General features: G+C 40.8%; 1 protein-coding gene across 3 annotated transcripts in view; it reads right to left on the bottom strand.

Moving 5' to 3' along the window:
- Window positions 1-26876, bottom strand: part of TPD52L1 (TPD52 like 1) — a 95209-nt gene that overhangs the window by 21903 nt on the left and 46430 nt on the right. For all 3 annotated transcript variants that reach the window (XM_059083968.2, XM_067010701.1, XM_059083970.2), the window contains exons 2-3: window positions 15320-15435; window positions 6007-6155 (exon numbers count right to left, since the gene is read on the bottom strand). In XM_059083968.2, the coding sequence (XP_058939951.1) occupies window positions 6007-6155; window positions 15320-15435 (265 nt within the window). The remainder of the gene's footprint in view (window positions 1-6006; window positions 6156-15319; window positions 15436-26876) is intronic.

The following is a 26876-nucleotide window of genomic DNA, read 5'->3' as shown; positions in this document are numbered from 1 at the left end:
GTCTTTAATCTTCACTGGCACTTCTGAACCCAATGGTGCCACAACAGGCTCCTCATAAAAAGAGATAATAATCTTTACTGACCATAATAAGCTGGAAGTCTTAGAAGCACAAAAGCAAAGAGTAAATAAATCATAAACTGAGCTTCAATTTTCAAGCACTGTGCATTTTTTTTAATGCTGAATGTTAGAGTTTTACTCCTCTGTATATAGGATGAAGTTATTAAGCTTTCCGAAAAGATGGAATGGTTTAAATTCCATTCCACAACCTTCTCCCCTTTGCAGACCTACCATTTGTTCTATGATACAACTCAGTGTTTACTGGTGGGCAATTTCACCGGTTAGCAAAGGTTGAACACTCAATAAAATGAAGCATGTCAGTTTTAATAGCCCACCACGACATCAAGCTTACAGATTCCTTTTCCTTCTATTTCCAGAAGAGATTCAATTTCTCCTCCAGTGGTCTCCCCACCTCTTCACCCCAAAGCCGCCCACCTCCCCCATGCTTCCTTGAAGCCTAAAAGCATTAAAAAGCTTCAGGATGAGGGTGGGGAGAATTCTTGTGAGTGTTCTTAGATTCTCCAAAATCAAGGCAAATGAAAAACTATGACAAAAACAACAGCAACGACAAACCCAGGGACACAGATGGCCTCTCGACCTACTACTGTACGGTTATCTTTCTATAAAGGAGATAATTTTAGTCTGTGGTGTAGTTATTCCTACTCATCTGGTCTTATTCCAGTTTGAATCCTACCGCAGACTAAAATACGCCAAGGTCTTTCATTAACATATCACAGATTTTCTTTTCATTATAAATCAAACTAAATAGGTCATGATTGCTTAATCAGTATGCAAAGTATTGCCTCTGGGATACCTGCAATACTCTGACAGCTGAAATTCTTTTTAGTGCTTTGAAATCTAATGCTATCCAATCTAACCTTACCCCAGTTCATCATTCCCCCACATCAAAATTTCATTGTATGAGGAATAGATATTGTTCTAGAATGGGTATCATGGACACTAATAGCAGGGATTTAAATATTCAGGGGAAAAATAGATTCTGCTTTTCTGTCCGCCCCCCTCCCCCCAACATATGATTAAGACTTTTCCCTTTCCCTCAGCAGCCAAGAAAAAATGGTGGGAGAAAGATGCTCTCCTGAAGTTATGTTGCTGATAAGACTCATGCCTCCCTCTTAAGAAAGAGATTTATTCTTCTTTACAAAGGAAAGTTCACATGATTCCTAAAGGTTAGTGAGTCCATGATCATCTGTATTTATTAACTAATCTCTGAGGAAACCTCATCTAGGTCTGCAGCTTTCAATGCATCAATATGTAGGTGACTCTCAAATGTCCATTTCCATCCCTGACTTTTCCTCCGAGTTGCCCTCTCAATATATAAACTTGTTTATCTACTGGACATCTAAGACTGCGCACAGCCAAAACAGAATTCTTGGGTGTCCCCAGACCTGTCTCCTAGAACACCAAACAGGCCTACAAAGTGTCAGACACTGTTCTGCACTCATTGAATCCTCACTACCTATGATAGGTACTAATACGATCTCATTTCATGGAGGCAGGGGACCTAGATTTCAAACCAGGCGATTGGTTGGAGTCCACAGCCCACCAGCTTAATTACAATGCTAAATCCCCATTGCTGTAACCAGTCTCAGTATTCCCCAGTAGCCCAAGTCAGAGACCTAAGGTCACATTTGACCCCTCGATTTCCCTCAACCCCCCACCTCCAAACCACTGGGAAGTCCCATGGGGTCGACCTCCAGATCCTGTCCCTTCTCTGCTCATGACTCTCCATCATGACAACCTGGGCCACTGCAAGTCTTATAAATGATTTTCTGGTTTCCATTCTTGCCTCTTCACAATCTATAGGACACAAACTAACCAGAATGTTCTTTTAAAAAGGTGAATTAGAACAAGTCACTTCCTGCTGCAAATTCTCCAACGGCATCCAAAGCTCTTGGAATAAAATCCTCACTCCTCGCCTTGGCCTGGGAGGCCCCAGAGGCTCTGATCTCAAGCTCCTCTCACTACACTCCAGACACAGCTCTTTCCTCTGCTTCCTGAAACCTGTAAAGCTAGGTCTTGCCTCAGTGTCCTTGTGGCAATTTTTTCCTCAGCCTGAAAGCTCTTCCCCAGATCCTCACAAGATCATATCTTTCTGTCATTCAGGTCTCAGCTCAAAGAAACCTCCCAGGACAGGATTTCCCTGTCAGGGACCCATCAAAGCAGCTTCCAACCCTCTTCCGCAAGTCACTCTCTAGTACCTCAACCTATGCTGTCTTCATCATAGCATCCCAACAGATACTCATTTGTTTGCTGCTTGTTTCCTGCCCTTTTCCCTTTCAACACTCATAGAGATTAGGAACTTTGTCCATCTTGTTGAATCCTGTATCCTGAGGGCTTAGATTAGCCCCTTGGTAATAATGCCTAATAGCAGACACTCACTAACACTTGTTGGGGAAACAAACTTTCAGGACCCCCCTAACAGCTATTGCCTGTGGATAAAGAATAACTCTGTTATAAACAGATGCCATAAGCCCCGGCCCCTTCTCCCCACCATCTCAACAAGACTAAGTAACTGGACGGATTTTCCTTAGGAGAAGGAGCCTTCTTTGCCAGCCTCAACCAGGCCTCCTCCTGCCCCCCGTGACCGGATTAAACTCCAAATCATCCTCCAGAGTTCTGCTTAAACATCTTATTCAAAAAAGCTTCCCTGAAACCCCAGGCAAGATTCCATCCCCTGCTTTACATCCCCTACAATACCCTGGATTTGCTGTACAACCCTGTCACACTTAGCTTTTCACCGGTTACTTGTAAAAACTTGTAAAATAAACAAAAATAAAACTCTGTTTTCCTGACCACGACTTTAAACTCGATAACCCCAGGGAATAACTGTGTTCTACTCTTTCAACAAAAAGCTTGATACTAAGTGTACTGCCTGACTATAATACCAACTGGTTTTTTCAAACATGGGAAAACCAGAAACTATATATTCTCCAGTGTGCAAAGAGGCTACAAGCCTTCCTTGAACTTGCCTGCTCTAATTCCGTGTCTCAGGAAACCATGACTCATTCCCCTCACTCCCCCTCCTCCTGCCCGACCCAGAACAAACTGGCCACACCCTCCGCTCAGATATTCGCTGCTCCCTCCCCCTCCTCTCAGCAACAGAAGAGCCAGAATTGCCCTCCCTCCATTGGGTTCTCTTATCATTGCAGTGTGGTCAGGGAGGCCAAGCAGAAAGATCCTGCCTGGTTCTGACGCCCCAGAAGGAAGTTCAGATCAAGTGACAAGAAACCCCAGACCTGGATTAAATACAGAGGCCACCAGACCCAGGGAATTAGAGATGGCTCGGCCTCACCCCAGCAGGGCCATTAATTGGTATAGGCCACCAAAGTGCAAAGACAAAAAGCAAAACTACTGACAGATAAGCTCACTTAATTTAGTGCCTAAAATCCAGCTATCCTGATTTTTCAGGAGATTGTTCATATGGCTATATATATATATATTTTAAATTGATAAACATCAGTGTGTAGTTTCTTATCTTCTTCCATAACCATCAGGTTGGGGAAGGTTGGTTAACCTCTGGAGAGACACTGATGGGCTCCCTGGTTCCATCCTGCCCTACTCTGGACTGTCCTGTGACCCTTTCTGGATGAGCCCATGGGGTGCACATGCACAGATGCAGACAGAATTGCTAGGAGCTTAGAGCTGGAGAGAATATTCCCCTTTACATGGACACTAAGGGAACCACAGTGTGGAGACATCAGGCTCCTCTTAGATCTAACTCCTCATGCAAAGGGCATCTTCACTAAGGTCTTAGATCTTACTTCTCAGTAACCAGCAGGCAAAGTTGGCCCCCAGCCAAACTGAAATAATTGCTCTCCATCATGGGTACCTTTTCTTACTACCAGGCCCCTCTATGCCTGGGAGAAAAGTACCAGCAAAGAGAAAAATTGTTTCCCACTTAGATACTAGCAATGTAATATCTTTACCTTCCAAGGAGGAATACTAGGGAAGAAAATGCATAACACAGAGACAAAAATTTCTTGATGGTGGAATCTGGGGTCAAGGGATAGGAAGCCTCTGTGGTTCCTCCATCGGCTCCCAACACACAAAAGCAAGAACAATCACATTATGATGCGGGCACCTTCTTCGCTTTGGCACAAGACGCCCTGGCAAGCAAAATATTTTAAATCATTAGAGAAGTACCACAATAGTTAAATATTTCACGTCATTTAAAAAGTAACCCCATGAAAGCATGATTGTAGAATACCCAAACCTATTCTGTACCTTGCCTAATATCAGACAGGAAGATAATGGCAAAGCTGAAAACTTTTCTGTTGGTCTAAGTAAGAAAAACTTGCTTCTCCCGTGTTTCTCCTTTACTCTCACATTACTGTCAGACTCACATTACTTCTGACATCAGCTGTGGCAGGGGTGGGGGGGTTCCACACACCAAGCAATTCTGTGACACCAGCTGGGCGTCCTACAATTTAACTCAATTCTGACACCATTTACCTGGAGATCAAGTCAGATCCCACAGGTTAAGGGCTCAGTCCCACAAGACCGCTCCCCACCCACCTCACTCCAGATGCCAATGGCAAGTCCAGATTATCACCAGTGCTCCTGACCAGTGGGCTATAAATCAGAGGTTCCCACAACCTCCTCCCTGAGTTCAATTCATTTGCTAGAGTGGCTCACAGAACTCAGGAAAACAGGTTTCTTACTAGGTTACCAATTAATTGTAAAAATGATATGATAAAAGATACAGATGTACAACCAGATGAAAGAGGCATGTGGGGACGGGTACCGAGCTTCCATTCTCTCTCCTGGTATGCCACCCTCCCGGCACCTCCATGTGTTCAGCAACCCTAAAGGTCTCCAAACCCCATGTTTTTGAGATTTCCATGGAGGCTTCATCATGTAAGCATGATAGATCACTTCCAGCTCCATTTCCCTCCCTAGAGAACGGGGCTGTGGGACTGACAGTTCCAAGTATCTAATCATGGCTTGGTCTTTCCGGTGACCAGCCCTCATCCAGGAGTCCACCAAGAGTCACCGCATTAGAACCAAGGATACTGCTATCACCCAGGAAATTCCAAGGGATCTAGGAACTCTGTGTCAGGAACCAGGGTCAAAATGAAAATGTTAGAACAAAAGATGCTCCTGGTGTAGGAAATTATAAGGGTTTGGGGAGCTCTGTGCCAGAAACTGGGGGCAGAAACCAATATATTCTATTACTTCATGTGGCCTTAACGCAGTTCTAACATTCCCGAGAGTAGTGGGGATAAAAGCACACCCCCAAACATGCGAGGTGCAAGCTTTTCTTTTCATGTAAATGGTCAAAAAGTCTGTACAGTTTTTAAAGCTGTCAACCATTTTTGATAGTAACTCAAAATATGCAGTGAATGCCAAGTATTCTGAGGATTTAGAATTTTATGAGAAAACATAAGGAAAGAGTATATATTTTTAAAATGTTAATATATATATGTAAAATGAGGAGAAAGAACTTTATTATTATTATTATTATTTTTTTGCGGTACGCGGGCCTCTCACTGTTGTGGCCTCTCCCATTGCGGAGCACAGGCTCCGGACGCGCAGGCTCAGCGGCCATGGCTCACGGGCCCAGCCGCTCTGCGGCACGTGGGATCTTCCTAGACCGGGGCACGAACCCGTGTCCCCTGCATCGGCAGGCGGACTCTCATCCACTGCGCCACCAGGGAAGCCCAAGAGAAAGAACTTTAAACTGTACAACTCCATAAAAGTAGTCTGAGTGAAAACAGAGTGTTGGTGAACAAAGTTTTATTTCATGAAGCTACTTTATAGTCTGCATCATGCAACATATTAATGATTATTCATATTTCTTTATTTTACTTCTGGAGAAAATATTTTTCCCTAGCCACCAGTATGAAATCAGCCTCATGGGAAAAAAAACTGAAGAGGCAAGACAGCAGGCTGAGTGATTTTTTTTTTTAAAGAAAAACGTATACTTACGCAGTAGTAGTCTGCACGTCATGCCAGCTTCTGCTGAAGTTCTGTTTTAATTCATTCATCAAGTTCATGCCGAGTTTTTGTTTTATCTCAACCAGACGCCTTTCTTTCGCTGATAAAACTTGTCGTAATGTTGTAATTTCGTCTTCTAGCTACAGATAGGAGGGAAAACGGTGGGGAAAGAGGTCAGACCAGCTAAAACACACGGGTGCCCTCGGTGCTCCAAAGCAGCCTCTGCGCCATCTTGTTTACAGAGCCCGGTGCATGGCCTTAGCAAACACATACTGTAGAGAAGACCATCTAATATTTAAAAATGAAAGTAGATTTTTTTAGCTTTAATGATTCTAAAAGAAATCACTCCTCCTTGTAAAAAATTCACTCATACAGCAAAATGTAAAGAAAATAAAAATCATGTGTAATCTACTAGGAAATAGCCACTGCTTAATTTTTTTGGTTTCAAATCATCCAAACGTTTTTCTAAAATTATACATGGATACAATTTTTTAACAAAAGACTGGTTTTGTAGTCTATGCCTAACAACTTCTTTTAAAGTGTTATTAGTCAGTGTTGTTTATTTTTTGCCAACAACACCTAGCATACGTTGTGGTTTGCCAAGGTGGTGCCTCAGGAGAGAATGAACAAGGGAGGAGAGAATGTATGCAAGGGGGTGATTTGTGTTGATTTTTCTTTTTAACAATTTTAATTGACTTGTAATTAACATACAATAAACTGTACACACGTAAAGTGTCCAATCTGTAAGTTCTGCTACATGTATACTCCTGTGAAGTCATCACCTTAATCAACATAGTGAAGAAATGATCACTTCCAAAAGTTTTCTAGTTCTTCTTTGTAATTCCTCCCTCCCTTTTCTCTTCGCTCACCCAGGCAGTCACTGATCTTTCTTTCACTGGAGTTTAGTTTGTATTTTCCGGAATTTAATATAAATTGAACTACACAGTATAAACTCATTCTTGCCTGACTCTGTTCACTCAATAAAATAATTTGAGACCATTTGATTCATCCATGTTGCTGCATCATCAATGGTTTTTCCTTTTTTTCTGCAGAGTAGTACTCCCTTGTATGGATATACCACCATTTGTTTTCTATTCAACTACTGAAGGATATTTGGGTTTGGCTAATGCAACTACAGCTACTATAAATATTCATGTAGAAGTCTTTGTACTGATGTATCTCCTGTTTCCCCTGTGTTAGCAGAAAAGCAAATCTCTTCAGCATCATAAAATTGCTCTTGTGCACTATGGAAAACAGTATGGAGATTCTTTTAAAAATCAAAAATAGGACTCTCATATGATCCAGCAATTCCACCTCTGAAGATTTATCCAAAGAAAATAAAAACACTAGCTCAGAAAAGATACATGCACCTACCCCATGTTCATGGCAGCATTATTAACAATAGCTAAGATATGGAAATAACCTAAGTGCCCATTGATAAACGGATAAAGAAGATATTTTACATACACACATACACACACATACAGAAATATTACTCAGCCATTAAAACGAAGGAAATCTTGCCATTTAAAACATGGATGGACCTTGAGGGCAATATGCTAAGTAAAAGAAGTCAGACAGAGGAAGACAAATACCATATGACTGTATGATCTCATTTATATGTGGAATCTTAAAAAAAACCACCAACACCATAGATAAAGGGAATAGATTGGTGGTTGCCAGAGACAAGGGAAGGGGGTGGGTGAAATGGGTGAAGGGGACAAAAAGGTATAAACTTCCTGTTATAAAATAAATAAGTCATGAAAAAATTGTTTTTGCAAATCTAATTTCTAACAAAGGAGTTCTGTAAAATCTCCAGATTTTAGAGAGCACTGCTATATTTTATGAAAATAATTTTGAACCTCCTCAAAGTCTTTGATTCCAGTTATCATACTTTATTCCATTGTCACACTTCGTAACATATTGCCCTGGTAATATTGCTTAAATTTACATCTTTGTTTTCCGAAAAGTATAAATATTTGTGATTTTCTTTGTGAAGCCAGAAGAGAATCAATAGTACTCCCTTAGTATCCCACACACACAGAGGTTAAAAAAAAAAGTGCCTGACACTTTAAGAGATTATTATTTTTTTAATGGAGATCTGTGTCTCATTTACATTCTAAGTGTCACTCTACTTCTGACCACAAGGAGCATCACTAACCCTGTCAGTCATCTTTCAAATGTGTTCCTTGGGTCACCAGAGACATAGCTGCTAAAATACACATCTCAACAATGACAGTTACCTTTGCAAAAATTAGTCCTTTTTATTAGAGCAAGGAAGATTTAACCTCAATGGTGAACAGACAAAAATAGCATTGTAAACCTTTGTATTCACAAAAAATCACTTAAGCAAAACAGGCAGAAATACTGAATCAAGCATATTAAATAATCTAGTAGAAAAGAACAATATCTTGGAGCTTTTAATATCAGGAAAATGTCCTAGTAATCTAACATTATCCATTTTTTTATGGTTATGGAGCATTTCTTGTATGTTCATGGAAATCTTTCTAAAATGAATTTCACCTTCCATAAACATGTTATAATCAAAAGCACCCTGTCTTTTCTTGATGAGCAAGAGTCTTCAGTATGCACACATATACTCATTACTGCGAAAGGAGTGACTCAGGGACCACCAAAGAGGATCATGTTTTTAGTCTCTCCATTAAATGAGAACACACTGTCATTTTAAAATCAAACCCTTTATCCTTTTGCTCTCATGTTATATTCCACTTTTTCATCTTTGTCAATGTGTTCTTCTGCATTTAGTTTGCTGCCTAAGATTTCTCAAGGTTGTATCTCTAGCTCTCTTACCATAGAAAATACGTGGGCTTCATTTCAGCCTTTTATTCTGTATCAGAAAGACCTTTTCGGCTTTCTTTCAGTCTGAGTGACTGAAATGACTAGGAATCTAGTTTTGTACATGTATCAGGTATTACTGTAGTTTCCATCTTGTAACAAAATTAATGGGAAGTTTTTTAACTTGCAGAAAGAAATTAAAGATGTACAGAAGAAGAAAGAGGTTTGAACATCTTGGTATTCTCAATGTTACATCTATGGAAGCCCAGAAATTTATTCAAAACTATGGGGGACAGTAAGATATTCATTAGTTATTTGGGGGTGGGAGGAGTGGGTAAAGTACTCACAATTTTCTAATGAAATCCACGATCCCCAAAAGTGATAGAAACATTGAAGTGACCAATTTACCAAACACCATCCTAAAGAAAGATAAAATCCCACACCTAATAATTTAAAAATCGAAGCATACGTTAAAAGGCATTTGTAGAGAAAAAACTTCTAATGATGGAAACATGAACTCAGTTACTCAGTTGGATCTATTGTCAGGTTCTATAATGAAAGTCTCACCATTTCAATAAAATGTAAGGCTCACACTTCCTTTTTTTTTTTTTTTTTTTGGTGGTACGCGGGCCTCTTATTGTTGTGGCCTCTCCCGTTGCGGAGCACAGGCTCAGCGGCCATGGCTCACGGGCCCAGCCGCTCCGCGGCATGTGGGATCTTCCCAGACCGGGACACGAACCCGTGTCCCCTGCATCGGCAGGTGGACTCTCAACCACTGCGCCACCAGGGAAGCCCAGGCTCACACTTCTTAAAGCTTTCATTTATTTATCAGTGATCTAAATATATGCCAAAATATCTATTAAGCAAAACCCAGAAGGTGAAAAAACAAATAATCTTAAATTACATTAACGTGCAAGACTGAAAATGGCCAATCTCATCTCTCTCTGCTGAGCAGAGAGTCCTGACACAGCAGAAAGGCCTTTAATCACAAATGCTTTAAATGACAATCCTGGTGAGATTCATTCACTTATTTGACTAATGAGAATTTTTGGCCTAGTTACACCAGTGGTTCTCAATTTCAGTTTATATAAAAGTCACTCAGAGAGCACATTTAAAATGCAGATTCTAGAAGTAGGCCCCTTTTAATGCCCTGAGATTCTGATGTCTCAAATTTGGTGAGTCCAACCTACATATATTTTTTAACAAGCACCCCCAGATATTCTGATGCAGGTAGTATGCAAATTCTACATTGTAAGTACCTCTGCAGCCATATCAAATTCATTTTGGAATGAGCTGGAGTGCAGGTAAATCATCAATTAAAGTATTTAAGATATCCTTTCCCCTTTAATTTTAAATTAATCATATCTTCACTAGAAACTGATAGTCTGGTTCTTTGGCTTCTTGACCCCTTAGAAGATCTCCTTATAGGATAAATATTTATGCACAAGATTAGATATTTCAACTTGATTACTCAGATATGAACGAATAGGAATGTAAGTGTTGGTGAGGATGTGGAGAAATTGAAACCCTTGTTCATTGCTGGTGGGAATGAAAAATGGTTCAGCCACTGTGGAAAACAGTCTCTCAGTTTCTCAAAAAGTTAAACATGGAATTACCATATGACACAGCACTCCTGCTCCTAGGCATATTCTCCAAAGAATTGAGAACAGGTACTCAAACAAATACAAGTATATGCATGCTCAAAACAGCACTACTCACAATAGCCAAAAGGTGAAAACAACCCAAATATTCATCAAAGGACAAATGGATAAACAAATTGCAGTATATACATAAAATGGAATATTATTCAGTGGTAAAAATGAATGAAGTACTGATATAAGCTACAACACAGGTGAACGTCAAGAACACTAGGCTAAGTGAAATAAAGCCAGCCACAAAAGGTCACATATTGTATGATTCCACTTACATGAAATACCTAGCTAAATCCATAGAGACAGAATGCAGGCTGATGGCTGCAGAGAAGAAAGAGAAATGGGAAGCAACTGCTTAGTGGGTATGGGGTTCCCTTTGGGGACGATTAAAATGTTTTGGGGCTGGACAGAGGTGGTAGTTACACAACACTGAAAGTTTCTAAATGCCATTGAATGGTTCAATTTAAAATAGTTAATTTTATGTTATGCCAATTTATTGCAATAAAAAATGAAAAAAATTATAAATTAAGTAATGAGTTAGCTTCAATATGAAATTTATATTAGAAGATTGAAAACTTACTTTTCTATTTAATCTGTTATATTACATAAAATATCTAACTTAAATCCAGAAAAAGAAATACTTTTATAAACTATTAAGTATCAGTATGCTGTTTAGGAGTAAGAGCATTTGGTCTCTTGTACACACTGCTTCAAGTCCTGCCACTTCTCCTGGTAACTCCTGCGTTGGCTAAGAATATGGAAATTAAAATTAAAATGCAAATAATATCTGGGAGGGTGTGACAGGCCATGGGGTGCCCACTTGGTCAAACATTATTCTGGGTGTGTCTGTGAGGGTTAGTTTACATGAGATTAACATCTGAATTGGCAGACTGAGTAAAGCAGATTGCTCTCCCAAAGTGGGTGGGCCTCATCTAATCAGTTGAAGACCTATATAGAACAAAAAGGCTGACCCTTCCTTGAGTAAAAGGGAACTCTATCTGCCTGTCTGCTTTTGAGCTGGGCCACTGTTTTGTCTTGTTGTTGTTGTTTGTTTGTTTTTTCCTGCCTTCAGATTCAAACTGTAACATTGGCTCTCCCTAGGCCTTCAGACCGGAGCTATACAATCAGCTCCCCTGAGTCTCCAGCTTGTTGACTGTAGATCTTGAGACTCGCCAGCCTTCAGAATCACAACAGCTAATTCCTTATAATAAATCCCTTTCTATATACATATATATATCCTATTGGTTCTGCTTCTCTGCAGAACCCTGATTAACACAGAGGGGTTTTACAATAAGACAGTATTGGTTGTGAAGACTTTAGTTGTTCACTAGCTCAGTCCAGAAAAAATGAGTCTTGAAGGAAAAAAACTGAGAGAGGAAGGAAGAGATTAGGGCACTTCTTTGTAAAGGCTAAGAGATAGGTGGCTTGAGGGCACTATGTGCTTTACTTGGGGAACGACACACTAAGCAACAGCCATTGTCTACTTGATAATGCTGTCTGGTATTTTTCCTACTCCTATTAATGCCCATTTTTCTTGAGTCATTTTATCTAGGGGACATTGGCAGTACTTGATTGTTATATAATCATAAATTTACAGTTCTAATGCTAACACTTTATCCTTTTCAAAAGGCAAGCCACATTATAGAATATGGAGCATCAAATGCAGCTTGGCGAAACAAAAGTGGGAGTGGGATGTTCGTAGCACAGAAATATTGAGCAAGTTTATCTCAAAAGGGAGAAAGGAAAAAATAACCCACAGAATAGATGCATAAAAACCTCAGAAAAGATGTTAGGATCAGCTGGTAATAAGACTAATGAGAACAAATATCTGAAACAAAATAGTATTTCTTTATATATTGACAAGATTTGTAAAAAATATATATATATACTCTTCTTCCAGTATTCACAAATATAACTGTTTGTTGGTGCTATGATTCAAGTTAATTATAAATCTTAATTGCGCACCTTCTGTGCACAAACTACTGCACCAGATCAGAAGTGATATTGGCCCCGCATTGAAGGAACTTTTAAAAACACACGTATTGCATGAACATAATAACAAACTCGAGACTGAACTGTGTTAACGGCAGATTCTTCTTTTAAGATGCAGACCTCGGCTAAGATGTAGCCCCTTGGACAATACGGGCTTAGTTTATGTCCCTCCCCACGAGGACATGTCTTCCTTCTGCCAGCCCTTGGTAAGCACAACAATGTGCCGGCTGTGTGGCTGAATGGGGTCACAGGCGCGCCCGAAGTCTAAGGGCGCCCTCATGGGAATACAGACCACAAAACAGCGCAGGGTAAAGCAGTGGGGCGGGCATCCAGCACAGCCAGCAAACAGTAGGAGAATCTGAGGAAACGAGGGAGAGGAGTGTACAGAAGAGGAGAGCGGGTGCCTGGTACACCCCCAGACCCCTCTAAGCAAAGCAATCAGACGTAAGAAGTCCTCCCACCCAAAGCTCTTGCTTTGGATCACGGCCACAGCTGACTGCCTGATTCAAAAGCAGTCTAATAGGCTGACCTGTGAGATGTCCTGTTACCCAAGTGGCTAACAGACCCAGTAGGATCTTCCCTCAAAGAGAGAGGGGTTGCTTATGACCAGGGGCCCCAGAGGAATATCTGTGGAGAATTGAGGCAGAGAAGCTGAGCTGTCTGCACGATGTCTCAGTTCTTCATAGGGCCAGCCGTGGGACTGCTGAGATGTCCTTGATGCAATGAAACGCTAGCATTTAAGGTAATCTGAATGCATGCGTGATCTGAAAGAACCTAATTTGTGGTGTGTGTGTGTGTGTGAGTGTGTGTACGTGTGTGTGTGTGTGTACGTGCACATGTACGCTGTGAAAGGGCAGAGAAAGTGGATTTAAGAGAATGAGCAGAAAGCAGAGGTGGCCTGAGATGGAGGGAGAAGAAATGGAAATGTGAAGAGGAAAAGCAGCAAAGATCCCCTCCTTTGCTTTTTGCTGGGCCTGAGGCAAACAGCTGTGCCCAGTGCCCCTGGAGGTTACACTGCTACCTTTGGCAAGACATGGTGCTTCTCCATCCCTGAGGAATCCAGAAATAAGAGACAGGAAGCATGGAGGCTAATGCACCCTAAAGGATGAAAACATCAATCCTGGTAATGTGAAAAAGTAACAAGGAGTCTGGTGTTATTTTCAGAAGTCAGGCTCAAAAAAGTCTTAGGAATGAGACACACTGGAGGGTCATTAATGTAGCCCAATGAGACAAGAATGTGTGAAAACACTGGTTTTTTATATTCACGGGGACATCCATTGGGAACCAAGGCTTACTGTTTCTTGATTATAAACATAATACTTGCTCATTGTTGAAAGTTTAGAAAATACAGCATGCAGGCACACAAAAAACATAGATGTATGTTTGTGTGTGTGTGTGTGTGTGTGTGTGTGTGTGTGTGTGTGTGTGTGTGTGTGTGTATCCCAGTAATCCCAGAACCGAGAAAAATCAAGTCATTTTATAAAAGTTGGTCTGTTACAGAGGTTGTGTATGAATTTAAACTTGGATAACAGTGAAGGAGTTAAATTTCAGCACAGAATCAGTTAGCTGATGCCAGTCTGCAGAATATAACTTTTGTCAACACAATTGACAGGAACAAGTCTTAATCCAGGATTCCAGGCCTTAAGAAAACGTAGAGCTCAGATATTCTCTGTTTAGGATGACTTTGGTCCGTGCACTCTGGCAGGTGTGGCCAATCTGAAATAAATGAGGTGGTTCTGGATCAGCGGCCACAGACAGCTCCAGCTAAAGAACAGGCTATTTGATCTGAGGCACTGTCCTTACTAAAATAATTTCTGCTGTACTAGAAGAACAAGCTGCTCTTTCATTTTATCATGAGGTTATTCTAGGGTGTGTCTTATGAAAGCACCTGAAATGTCTTTAGTATTATTATGAGCTGTCATAAACACACACTATCAGAACCTTAGAGCTTGGAGAGTCTGGGATGGACACAGCAGGGTGAAGCTTAACTTAAAGCTTTGTCTCCAGCCTGTAGAAGAGGCCAGAGGAAGAAGACAAGCCTTGATTCCAGCTGGACCAGGAGCTTCCTACCCTCTGAGCCAGGGATTCAAATAGGGAGGAATGCTGGCCTCTTCCCCTCTTGCCCTACTGCTTCTTCTACTTGAGAAGCTCCCTTCTCAGAACTGCCCTTTCCTCCTACAATGTAAACGCTCCCCAGCAAAATTTTTAAGAGGTAGCAAAGTGTTTGTAGTGGGTGCTACAAACAAATGGCTTGAACAAAGAGTTGTCTTCACGACTAGCCAGGCACCCTCCTCATCTCTCGGTCCAGATGCCCACGACAACTACACAAGCTCTAATGAAGCCTCAAGTCATCATAGCTTCCCTCTCTACCGCCAGAGCTTTATTCTTCTGAAAAAGAGCACATCAACTTAATAAATTCAGTTGCTTCTATGAATGAATTTTTCATTATAAACATAAATCCTTTCACAGTATTTGTTGAGCTAAGCTGCTGACCTAAAACAACAACTGCTCTTCAAAGGCAGCTTGCGCCTGTACCAAGGTCTTGAAGGAATTCCATAAGGTTTGTAAGTGATTTACTGTCCCTACAGCATTGTGATACTAAAAAGAGTAAGAGGTGCATATTTACAACTAATTATTGTTGCTTAAGCAGCATAACCGTTTGTTTTCCTATGGCCACCAATGGATAATGGACAATTAGCATTACAAAAATACCTCAGAAAAATGAATCGTCTTACAATATATCACTTATTAAATCTTATTAAATGAAACACAACATAATTGTAATATGCAACTTATATCAACTAACAATAATTCTCAGGATTTGGAGATAGACATAGCAACAATAAGAAGATTACTAAACATACCTGAACTAGTTCTGCCTTTAATTCTTCTTTTTCCTCCTCAGAGAGCATGCTAGGGGAGTCGGCACTGGCTACTGTGTCTTCGTCTCTTCCTTGCAGTGGTTCAGTCTCCAACAAACCTTTAGGCAAGATTGGCAAAACATAACACAATTTAAAAAATGAATTTAGCCAAATTCTACTTCCATGGTCGGAAGAACTAGGTACTCTGACTGACCCTCCCACTGAAAAATAACTAAAAATTCCAGAAGAAAGAAATCCTTCTAAATGTGTCATGAGCTGCCAAGAAAGTAAAGAAAACTAAGAATCCCCAAAACTAAGTGAAAGTGGGAAGTTGAGATGTAAACAAAACAAGTCTTCATTAATTCTACATTTACCACCCAGATGAATCTTGGTTTTTACTGTCCCATGGGATGCAGGGGGCAGAGGACAAAGCCCAGGGCCACGGAGGGAGAGAAGGTTATGGTGAGACCCCCTCCATAAATCCTCCTGTCCACAGGGCTACACCCTGAGAGTAAGGTGACCTGGAAGTAAATACCTTCACTCCCCACAGGTGTCTGCAAGGCAAACTGCCTGCCTTGACACTCAGCATGAAATGGACAGGGCAAAAGGGCTTCCCCTGAGAATTCACAACCTCCCAGGTGGTCCAAAAGAACCTCGAGATAAGAGAGTATTAAAACGTTTTTCCACTTCGATGTGGAAATATGCAGATATGGAACCTGGAGCAGCTGCAGCCGTGAGGAAGTACTGTGGCCACAATGACTCTGTCAGAGGGAGGTGGGAAGTGCCTGGACAGCGCAAATGCATATGTCCTCTGTAAATAGGCGCACATATATACGGAAGCTTTATTTATGACATGAATTATGACAGAGCTGGCATTTATACATCTCTGGAAAAAGGGAGGTCTTTTAATACATTGTCCTGGAACAAACAGTGTTCCGTATAGTAAAAATAAAATCGGACACCTTCACACCATTCACAGAGATTAAATTATAAACATTTTAGAAGACAATATGGGACTTTATATTTATGAACCTCTGGGTAGGAAGGGATTTCTTGAGACATTAAAAAGGGGCAAATCATGAAAGAAAGGATGGATAAGATTAAGAATGAGTTATCACTTCATACCTGTCAGAATGGCTATTGTCAAAAAGACCACAAATAACAAATGCTGGTGAGGAGAAAAGGGAACACTTGTGCACTGTTGGTGGGAATGCTAATTGGTGCAGCCGTTATGGAAATAGTATGGAGGTTCCTCAATAAACCAAAAATAGAACTACTATATGATCCATCAATTTCACTTCTGGGTGTTTACCCAAAGAAAATAAAAACACTGACTTGAAAGATATATACACCCCAATGTTCACAGAAGCATAATTTACAATAACAAAGATCTGGAAGCAACCTAAGTGTCCATCAACAGATGAATGGATAAAGAAGACACGGCAAATGTGTGTGTGTGTGTGTGTGTGTGTGTGTGTGTGTGTGTATACACACACATATATATATATCCACACACACGCAATGGAACATTAGTCATAGAAAAGAATGAAATTCTGCTATTTGCAAAAATGTGGAGGGACCTAGAGGGTATTATGCTTAGTGAAATAAGTCAGACAGAGAAAGACAAATACTGTTTGTTATAACTTATATGTAGAACATAAAAAAATAAAACAAACAAATAAAACAGAAACAGCTCACAGATATAGAGAACTAGTCATTACCAGTGGGAAGAAAGATGGAGGAGGGAAAAGATAGGGGTAGAGGATTAAAAGAGACAAACTACTATATAAAATAAATGAGATACAAGGATATATTGTACAGCACAGGGAATACAGGCAATATTTTTAGAATAACTTTAAATGCAGTATAATGTATCAAAATACTGAATCACTATATTGTACATCTGAAACTAATATAATATTGTAAATCAACTCTTAATCAAAAACACTAACTGTATGGAAAATAAAAAGACAAGCCACTAATGGAAGAAGAATCTCCCAGATGTAGAACTAGCAAGATTAGTTGCCAGAATAAACAGAATTCCTACCAACCCACATAAACAATGGAAACAGCCCAATAGAAACATGGGCTGAAAAACCCAAACAGATTCATTACAGGGGAAATCACAAGTGGTTAATAAATCCAGAATAACATGCTCCACCTCACTGATATTCTGAGAAATACAAATTAAAACATTTCATACCCACTGGATTAGCAAAAAGTTAAAAGTTTGATGATATTAATAAAAGTTGACAACTATGTAGATGATGGAAACTCTGATACACTGCTTGCAAAAATATAAATAGATACAAATAACTTGAAAAAAATGGATCATTATCTAGTAAAGTTGAACATTCACACATCCTACCATCCAGCATTCCACACCTATGGATATACCCAAGACACTCATACATCAGTACCTGAGGTCAATAATAAGAACTTTCATGGTAGCAAAAAACTGTAAATCAGCAAAAGTCTATCAACAGGAGAACATATAAGCACACCGTGGTCATTTACACCAAGACAACTCGACCCTAGTGAAATGAGTGAACTACAGCCACGCATGCCGCACGCCACATGGATGAAACTCAGAAACAAGATGTTGAGTGAAAAACACAAGTTGCAGAAGAATAATATGTATAATTGTACTTATATGAAGTCCCCAAACACACAAACTAAATAAAATACTGTTTAGGAATAAAAGTAAAAAGACAAGCAAGGCTATGGTAAAAAATTCAGGACCATGGTTTTCTCTGAGGAGTCGGGGAGACCAGTTTCAATGCTAAGTATTCCTTTTTCATGAGTAATACCTGTTCGTTGTAAAAGATAATAAAATAAAATGACCCATTAGTCATTAAAATTACTATTAATCACACTACCCAGAAATAATGATCATTTTGTCCATCCTTTCTGGTATTCCTTCTATGCATTTGTTTACATTTTTTTGGTATATAGTTATATGTATTTACTGTTGTGAATTTAATTTACTTTTTCAATAGGATAACATGATATCCTTCATGTCCAAAAACACATATCTACCTTTTTTTTTATGGTTGTACAGTATTTTGTCTCATGTATGACTAATAATTTATCCTGTTTATTGGGGAGTTGCAGTGAACATTTCCTTGCCAAGTCATTAGGCAAAATATGGATGATTTCCTACACACTGGGTTCCAGAGGCAAAGGCCATGGACATTTTTAAACCTTCTGCCTAGCTATCCCCCAGAAAGGTGGTGCCAGTTTTATGCAAACATCAGCAACCTAGAAGAATATCTCTAGATTCTCGGTACAAGAATGTTAAGTAGGTCATTTTAAAAGTTTTAAAACTGTCATTTATTTTTGCTGGTAAATATGTTTACATGTGGCCAATATATTTTTAGTCAGTGTTCTAGGATAACCGTCTAAATCAGGAATCAGCAGTAATTCCAAGCACAGTTTTAAGAGACGGGCCCAGAAGGTAAGCTGCCCGCCTGCACTGGGGGCTGGGGCAGAGCCATAGGAGGAACCTGTAAGACACTCTGGTCTTCTCCCCAACTCAGCCTGGCCCAGGAACTTAGCAGATACTGCTCAAACTTAGCCAAAACCTAAATTCTCCATCTTTTCCTTTCTTGACAGTATGAGAGGACATGTACCAGGGAAGAGACAATAGTTCCAGGCACTTAGACTTTTCAAGACATCAAACATCTTTAGTATCTTCCTATATTCTAGGAAGATTCGAAATCCATTTTAATTGCTAATATGTGAATTGGGAAACTTCTAGCAAATTTAGGGAAAGACTGACCTCCCCTTATCCAGCAGGCAGCTTCTACTTTTCAGGGGGAAGGTATATAAATCTTATAAAGTGATATATTTCCTGCACTGGCCTTCAGCTCTGATCTGTCACACATGCCACTCCTCAGAGACATCATGAATCTCCACGTTTCTCTCCCAGAAAGCAGCCATTCAGGAAATCTGCCTGGAGCCCAGAAGCTGCTAGTTAGGTCAGGTCTAATTAGACTAGGTACCTTCTTTACTCTTTGAAATAAATGCCAGTTCCCCATCTTTTTTTTGACTCACTGGGTTAGGGGCCTAGCAATCACTCATGAGGTCAAAGGATAATTCCAGAATCAAGGAGTAGGGGAAAAAAGGAGTTCGATTTTAAAAAGTGATTAAACAGTGAAAGAGTCAAAATCAGGAAGAAAAAAAAAGCAAATAGGAAAAGATACCAAGTGACAGATGATAATGTGAGAAGGGCAGTAAAATGAGTATAAAATAACCTAGTCACTATGGAAGAGGATATTAGAGAAGATTAAAAACATATTTTTTATTTATTTATTTTTTGCGGTACACGGGCCTCTCACTGTTGTGGCCTCTCCCGTTAAGGAGCACAGGCTCCGGACGCGCAGGCTCAGTGGCCGTGGCTCACGGGCCCAGCCGCTTTGCGGCATGTGGGATCTTCCCGGACCCGGGCATGAACCCGCGTCCCCTGCATCGGCAGGCGGACTTCTCAACCACTGCGCCACCAGGGAAGCCCAAAACATATTTTTAATAAAAGCAATTATTAGTGGGCAAAACTGTTCAAGAAGCACAATTTTTAGCAGGTACCAATACATTATGAATTTTGTTTTCTTTTCCAAATGTGCAGACTATGCCGCCTTTATCTGGCATAGAAGAAAGAGCATTACAACAGGAGTTGGGACACTTGGAATTCTGCCTACCTGTGGGCTTGCCACTACCCAGCAGAGGACACTTGACTTCAATTATCTCATCTGTAAAATGGATACCTTACAGGATTGTTGTTAAGATTAAATGATGTTAAATCAGATAAGATATGTGAAAATGTTTAAATTTCCATACAGACCTCAGCAACATATTGGTGAAATCTGGGGGTGATAGTTTTTAAAAGTATTAATGTGCTATGTTCTCTTTTGTGTTTTAGCCTCCCCAAGATAGGCATCCGTCTGTCTGAGGTAGAGAAAGGAGCAAAAGAAACACAAAGATTAATATTTAGATTTTTGGCATTTGAAATTGGATTTGCCAGGAGGACAACATTTTTGCAAAATGGGCAATATTCTTAGGAGGGGATGTTCTCCACATCTTTATTTCCCTCTTTGTACATCAGAAGCCAAGGCCAGGACATCCGGGCCAGGAAGTTCCCCTTAGGTACACAGTGCATGAGGATTTACCAAGGATGTATGTGCCTCCTGCTCTGTGCCCGGGAGCAGGCAGGAAGAGGGAAGGGAGAAAGGAGAGGAGCTGTGAGGTGTGTATGTCCAATCTTTCACTTCGGGTTTTGGCCCAGAAAGATTTATAGAGGAACCTGCTGCAGGTTCTGTTTGCTTCTCCAGACCCACCCTCTATCCTCTTCCAGTCCGCTCTGTGCCTGGGAGACTGGCCTAAGGATTACATCATCATGGTTCCCTCACCCTTCTGCCTCCTTTCTGCATTGGCCATCAGAGCCCCAGCAGGACCCTGCGGGACAGAAAGGGGCAGGGACTGCCTCTCTCCCTGCCAGGCCGCACTGTGCAGTTTTATTTTTCCACCACCAAAGACCACAGCTTCTGTTCAGTACTTTTCTTCTACAGCTCAGCTCTTGTCAAGTTCCTAGAACCCCACCTGCTATTGCTCTGAGGAGCTTCAACATCCCCTGTTGGTTTCCCTTCATTCTTTCTATCTTTCTAATAGTCCCTTCATTAAACTCTTGAATCAGGCACCCCGTTTGAGCATGTCATCCATTTACTTCTTTCCTGGTCCCTGACTGACATAGGAAGCCTGCCCCACTCTCATTTGGAGGGCAGTGGTCACTCCAGAGAAAAATATCTTTCAGGCTGTCCTGCACCAACCTGGAGCATAGCCACATCCTTATGAAGAGGTGCTGGGTGGTTGGGCATCTTGGCCCTTGGTGTTTAGTTCCCCAGTTCACTCTTCTGCAGTCACTTAACCACGCATGGGATCCAGAACTCCCCTTAGCACTTAGGGAGAAACTTGCTGCCTTGGCAAAGGGTTGGTGCCCCTGCAGCAGCAGCGGAGGTTACTGGCCCTGGCCAGAGGTCTTGGGTGGAGGGGGTGGAGAAATCAGCCATCAAGAGCCAAAGTGAAGCTGAATCGGCTTGGAAAGGTTACTGGGCCCAGACTCAGGTAAGGAAGACAAGATCACAAGTAGTATCTGCAGAAAACATCAGCATCGGAAGACTTCAAGTATGTGCACCAAGATGTGGTGTGAATAAATCTTGCAAACCTGCTGTGGAGTATTTTGCACTTCAAGATGCCCATTTTACTTTCATTAGTACATGCAACAAAATATATAGACTTGTCTTAATAAAAGTAACAAATATTCACAGGAATGACTCCTACTGCAGGAATTGTGCTTCTGCATTGGCCAGGTGACATCCTGGGGAATCGTCAAATGCTACCATCCGCCTGCTTTCACTATACCTACAATGACCCAATGATGACTCATTTAAGTCCCACATATAGGACTGAATGACACAACAAACTGAACCAGATCCAACTGAGAAGTCACTGTGGGCCAGTCTCAGCCTTTGTTAATGGGGACCTTCACTCATGGGACCTGGGTTCAGAGTCTGGCTCAGTTACAAGTTGCTGTGTTCTAACTCAGGTTAGTCTGAGTCCTAAGCCTATGCCTTTACCTGGCTTACAACCATCGGAAGAATAGTAAACACAATGCTGCTGAGTACAAATAAGAGTGAACTTTGGATTAAAGTGCCTCCCCTCCAACCTTGAAATGAAATCACCTATTGGCACCAACATACTTGAATGCATCCTGTCAAGCACTCCCCTGGGTTAGGCTGTGGCTTCATGCACATGACTGAAACAGTACAGACAGCTATGAGGTAAAATGATTATGAACTGCGATTTCAGATGAGTGATCATACCCTGAATTGTTGGCAAATACATAAAAGTTACAGAATTTCTTTTAAATAACAAAAGAATCTTGCATGTTTGTGTGCGTGCACCATATTCAGGAATTAAGAAATAAATCCAGCAAAGGAAGTGCATATTTTCAAAAAGAATACAAAGTTATCCTAGGACTTAATAAAAAAAAAAGAATTCAATAGAATAGCTTAAATGAAAATTCACCATGTTTTAAATAATAAACTTACAACTGTAATATTTATTACTTAATTATATTTTCTTCATGATGTTTGGTAAAAATAGCTTCAGGCATTCTTTTAACATAAAACTTCAAAATATCTCCATTTATTCCCTAAGGGAAAAGCTATTGAGCTAATCTCATTATTGTTGGATTTCTGATTATCTCTGTGTGCACAAAAAGCGAATACATGTTAATCTGAGGAGGGTAGAAATTAAAACTATAAAACAAATTTATTTATCAGAATCCCTTCTGCACATTTACTGAATCTTCCACACAAAAAACCAAAATATTATTTCTTATGCACCTCCCTTCTTGAACTGCTTTTCATTCATTTACCAGAAACTCATATCTAGCCTATTGTTGAAGATCTTGTGATGTATCTATTTTATATATAGCATTTGTATCTGCTAATCTCAAACTCCTAATTTATCCCTCCCCCAATCCCTTTCCCCATTGGTAACCACAGGCTTGTTTTCTATGTCTTACCAAGTCTTCTTGATGCCCTTTCCATATCTTTATTTTTTTATTTTTTTTGCGGTACGCGGGGCTCTCACTGTTGTGGCCTCTCCCGTTGCGGAGCACAGGCTCTGGACGCGCAGGCTCAGCGGCCACGGCTCACGGGCCCAGCTGCTCCGCGGCATGTGGGATCTTCCCGGACCAGAGCACGAACCCGTGTCCCCTGCATTGGCAGGCAGACTCTCAACCACTGCGCCACCAGGGAAGCCACCTTTCCATATCTTTTCATCATCTATCATATCTGTCTATCCTTTTGAATTTTCATTGCTATGACACAGTACTGCTTGCTGTGCATACTGCTTGCTGTGATTTAGGGCTTTTGTCACTACACACTCAAAATTATTTAAATCTTAGCTAAATTTTACCTCCTTGCTTGCAGTCTCTTTCTCCACCACCCAATCTACACAACACTCAAATTAATATTTTGAACACATAACCTTCATCATGTTAAAACCCAGTTGCAAAAACATTACATGGATGGAATGGAATTGCTTCTAGCCTAAATTTGAAAATTCTTACACTAGCATTCAAAACCTTCCACGGCTGGCTACAAGTGGTGATTCCAACTAGCCTGCCTATGATTCTCCCGCCAAGGCCTCAAAACCTACCAGGCTGTCATATGCAGTTTTCCTCACTCATGTTCTATTCACTCTTATGTTTTTGTGCCACACCATCTCTCGAAAGCCTCTCTCCTGTTCCTCCTCAGTTTCTCTTCTAAGAATCCTACCAAGTTGCCAACAACACTAGAATAACAAGTTAACATGTCATGTGCCTTAAATTGATCTAAGATGGCTTTTTTGCTTTCTCTATGTATTACGATCTACATTACTCTATATATTATGATATACATTATTCTATATATTACTACTAAATATTACATAAAAGCTACATTATGACTTGCATTTTATAAATTGCATTAATACACATAATACTATATATTACTATAATTATAGTTAAACAAGTTTATGAAGAAAAGATTTCAGACACTGTCCTGTAAAATTTTATTATCCTTATTAAAATATGAAGAACACATGAGTCACCACTACTAATAGCATTATTTTCTAAAGCTTTGGTGTCATTTAATAATGTAGTTTAAAAAGATCATCTCTGTAATGCTCAGCCTGAGAGTATACTAATCAGCTGAATGAGGACTTTATGCTTTTTACTAAGTATTTTATCTAAAGATGCTTCTGAGGTTGCAGACGACTAAATTAAATTCTTACACTCCATCTTTCCCCTTTTTAAAAAAATATGCTGTTTAGGTAATAATCCATATAGTCAGATGCTGGTTAAAATAGACTCTACTCTCTAAAGAAAAATTTGTGACTCACCAAAACCTAATGTTGGCTAAAGATGGAAGAGACATGCTATTACAGATAGAGATAAACAAATATATGGAAATACTTCCTTCCATTTCTCCTTTACCCATATGTACAAGGCAACTGTCTTCTGACTGTAAGAGGAAACTTACCTTTGATATAAAATTTTTAGGTGCATTGTGTATTGATGAGGTCACCAAAATTCAATAGGATACTAAAGTTAGCAGAAAGTATATGGCACACAAGAGTTAAATAAGTACTGCGCAGCCCTGAAGGGCAGGCCATCTTCAAGGAGCTCAAATCAATCAGGGATACACATAAACCTAAGTTATCATTTCTGTGACTAAGGTCTGAGCAGGACTCTAACCTAGCGTCAGGGATAAGAATCCCAGACAGTCTGAACTGGCCCTATTTACCCAAGGCTTCCTCAGGCTCATGCCCAACCCACACCTTTAGGTGCTCCTGAAGGCACTGAGAGCTGTGGAAATTTTAGGGATGGAGAGGCCCTGCTCCCCTATGGCTACAGTGTTGCTGCCCAGGCCCATGGGAGTGGCTTGCTTTGTGGCATCATTTTACTGGGCTAACTACAGAAAATGTCCTTGCATTAAGACACGGCTTCAATTATTGTGAAAGACCAGCTGGCCATTCAGGCTGGGATACCCAGGTTGGCTGCATCTTTAAGAGATGTCATATTCTGTGGTCTGTTAAGTGCAGATATTTTATTTCACTACTTCACATGTGGTAATCAGCCTCTTAGATGATAGTTTCCACTAACAAATCTTCTGGGAGATTGATTTGCCAAGAAGGCCACATTTCTTTCAGGAAATTCTGTGCTCTTTACTTTCTCAGAACAAAATCTACTAGAGAAACCAAATGAACAGCAAAAGATTATTTGGTAAGCATTGGGAAGAATAGAGTTTGATGACTTCAAGATATTTATCACTTATGCTATATTTTAACTGCACAATTCATTGTCTTTCTCCTCCTTTAGATTATGAGGTACTTTATACACTCTTAATACAAGGTTCTCCATAAATATCAATATTTGTGGACTGATTTAATTAGCTCTCATGACCTTATATATGTACTATTCAAATGCCTATAAATTAAATCTGATATTCAGTCAGAGGAGCAGCTGTCTTTTTGCAATGTTGAAGACAAAATGATCAAGACTTACAACCAACGCAGTGGCCACCGACAGAAGTAGTAAATAACGCAGCAGAGAAGTAACGATCAGCACACATCAATATATCAGCTGTCCTGGCACCATCACTACATTTTTGTTACTGCATCTAGTCGCTTCAAGAACTACACTAAGCCAGAAGCTAGCCTTCATTCTATCAATGTTTTGCCTGAGTTTATACCTTTATATTCCCCAATAAAATAATTCTAAGTTTCTACTTCCTTGAAAAAGATACAAGTAAATAAAGGGAGAAAGTTTAAGAGGAACTAGGATCCTCAAGACATGATGGGTGTCCCTAGAACATTAACTCCATTTGGTAACAGAAAACACCTATAGCAGGATCCCGACAAGTTGAAAACTGACATATACCTGGGACTATCTGTGGTAGAAAGGTGTCCCTTCATGTCACCCAGGACATAGTTGTGTTACACTGTCCAACCTCTGTGTTAATTTAGGTTGTCTAGAATATATCAATAAAAGAAAACTTTAGTTAACTGTGAATACTGTAGAAAAAAAATCTCTCTAAATGTTTAAAAGTGGGTCAAGGGAACAAGTATAGAAAACACTGGGTTTGCTTTAATGAAAGCCAGAAACAGAGAAGCTTAAGTTCCTTACGGTTGATGTGGTAGATGGTTCCTCCGGGGGCTGCTTCTGAAATTCACTCGTGTGAGGCCAACGTGAATCACAACCAAAGAGTGAGCCACTCAGACCTGAGTTTTTATTCCTCACCTGAGGTCACATGGCCTTATCCACACCAATGGCTTCTGTTGGTTACAAGCATTTCAAGTGACCACACTCAAAGCCATGGGGAAAAAAAAACCACGAAGTCAATTGTCAATTAAAAGATGTGACACGAGGCGGGCCTGGACGGGAGGCTGAAGGACGGGGAGAGGGGACAGAGCCTGGAGCCGTGCCCTATGCTCCTGGCTGGGACATCAAGGCTGTCCTGGGACTGGGGGCCCGGTCCGCCGTGCAGGCTGTGCAGCAGGGCCGCAGGAGGCTGCCCAGGTGGGTGCGAGGGACAGGATAGCATCCCTGGCAGGTTTGTAGCAGCCCACCTGGACGGACCCCCTTTGGGGACGGCAGCTTAGCTTGCACTGAGGACTGTGAAAAGCATTTCACTGAGCACTTGCTATGTGCCAAGCCTGGTTCTCGGCACCAAACGGACTGCACCGGCCATGCAGCAAGGGGAGCAGGGGAGCAAATGGACGGTTTCCTGGGCGACAGGGACCTCGATGACGGCCGCTACCCGCCCAGGCCCAGGCCATCCGCAGGTGGAGATGGCTATCCCTCGTACGGCAACCCATAAGGAAACAAGATAGCAAAATCGTGTTTCCTATCGTGCGCGGGGTGGTGGTGACCCTGGTGCGGGCAACGGCTAGCTATTTCCAGTACAACAGGAGGGGGAATCGTTTCAGGACAATGAACCAGAAAACACCTGAGGCC

This window comes from Kogia breviceps, chromosome 13 (genome assembly GCF_026419965.1).
Source record: "Kogia breviceps isolate mKogBre1 chromosome 13, mKogBre1 haplotype 1, whole genome shotgun sequence".
Lineage (NCBI taxonomy): Eukaryota > Metazoa > Chordata > Mammalia > Artiodactyla > Physeteridae > Kogia > Kogia breviceps.
Note: the sequence above shows the minus strand (reverse complement) of the source record. Positions and strands in the feature narration are given on the sequence as shown.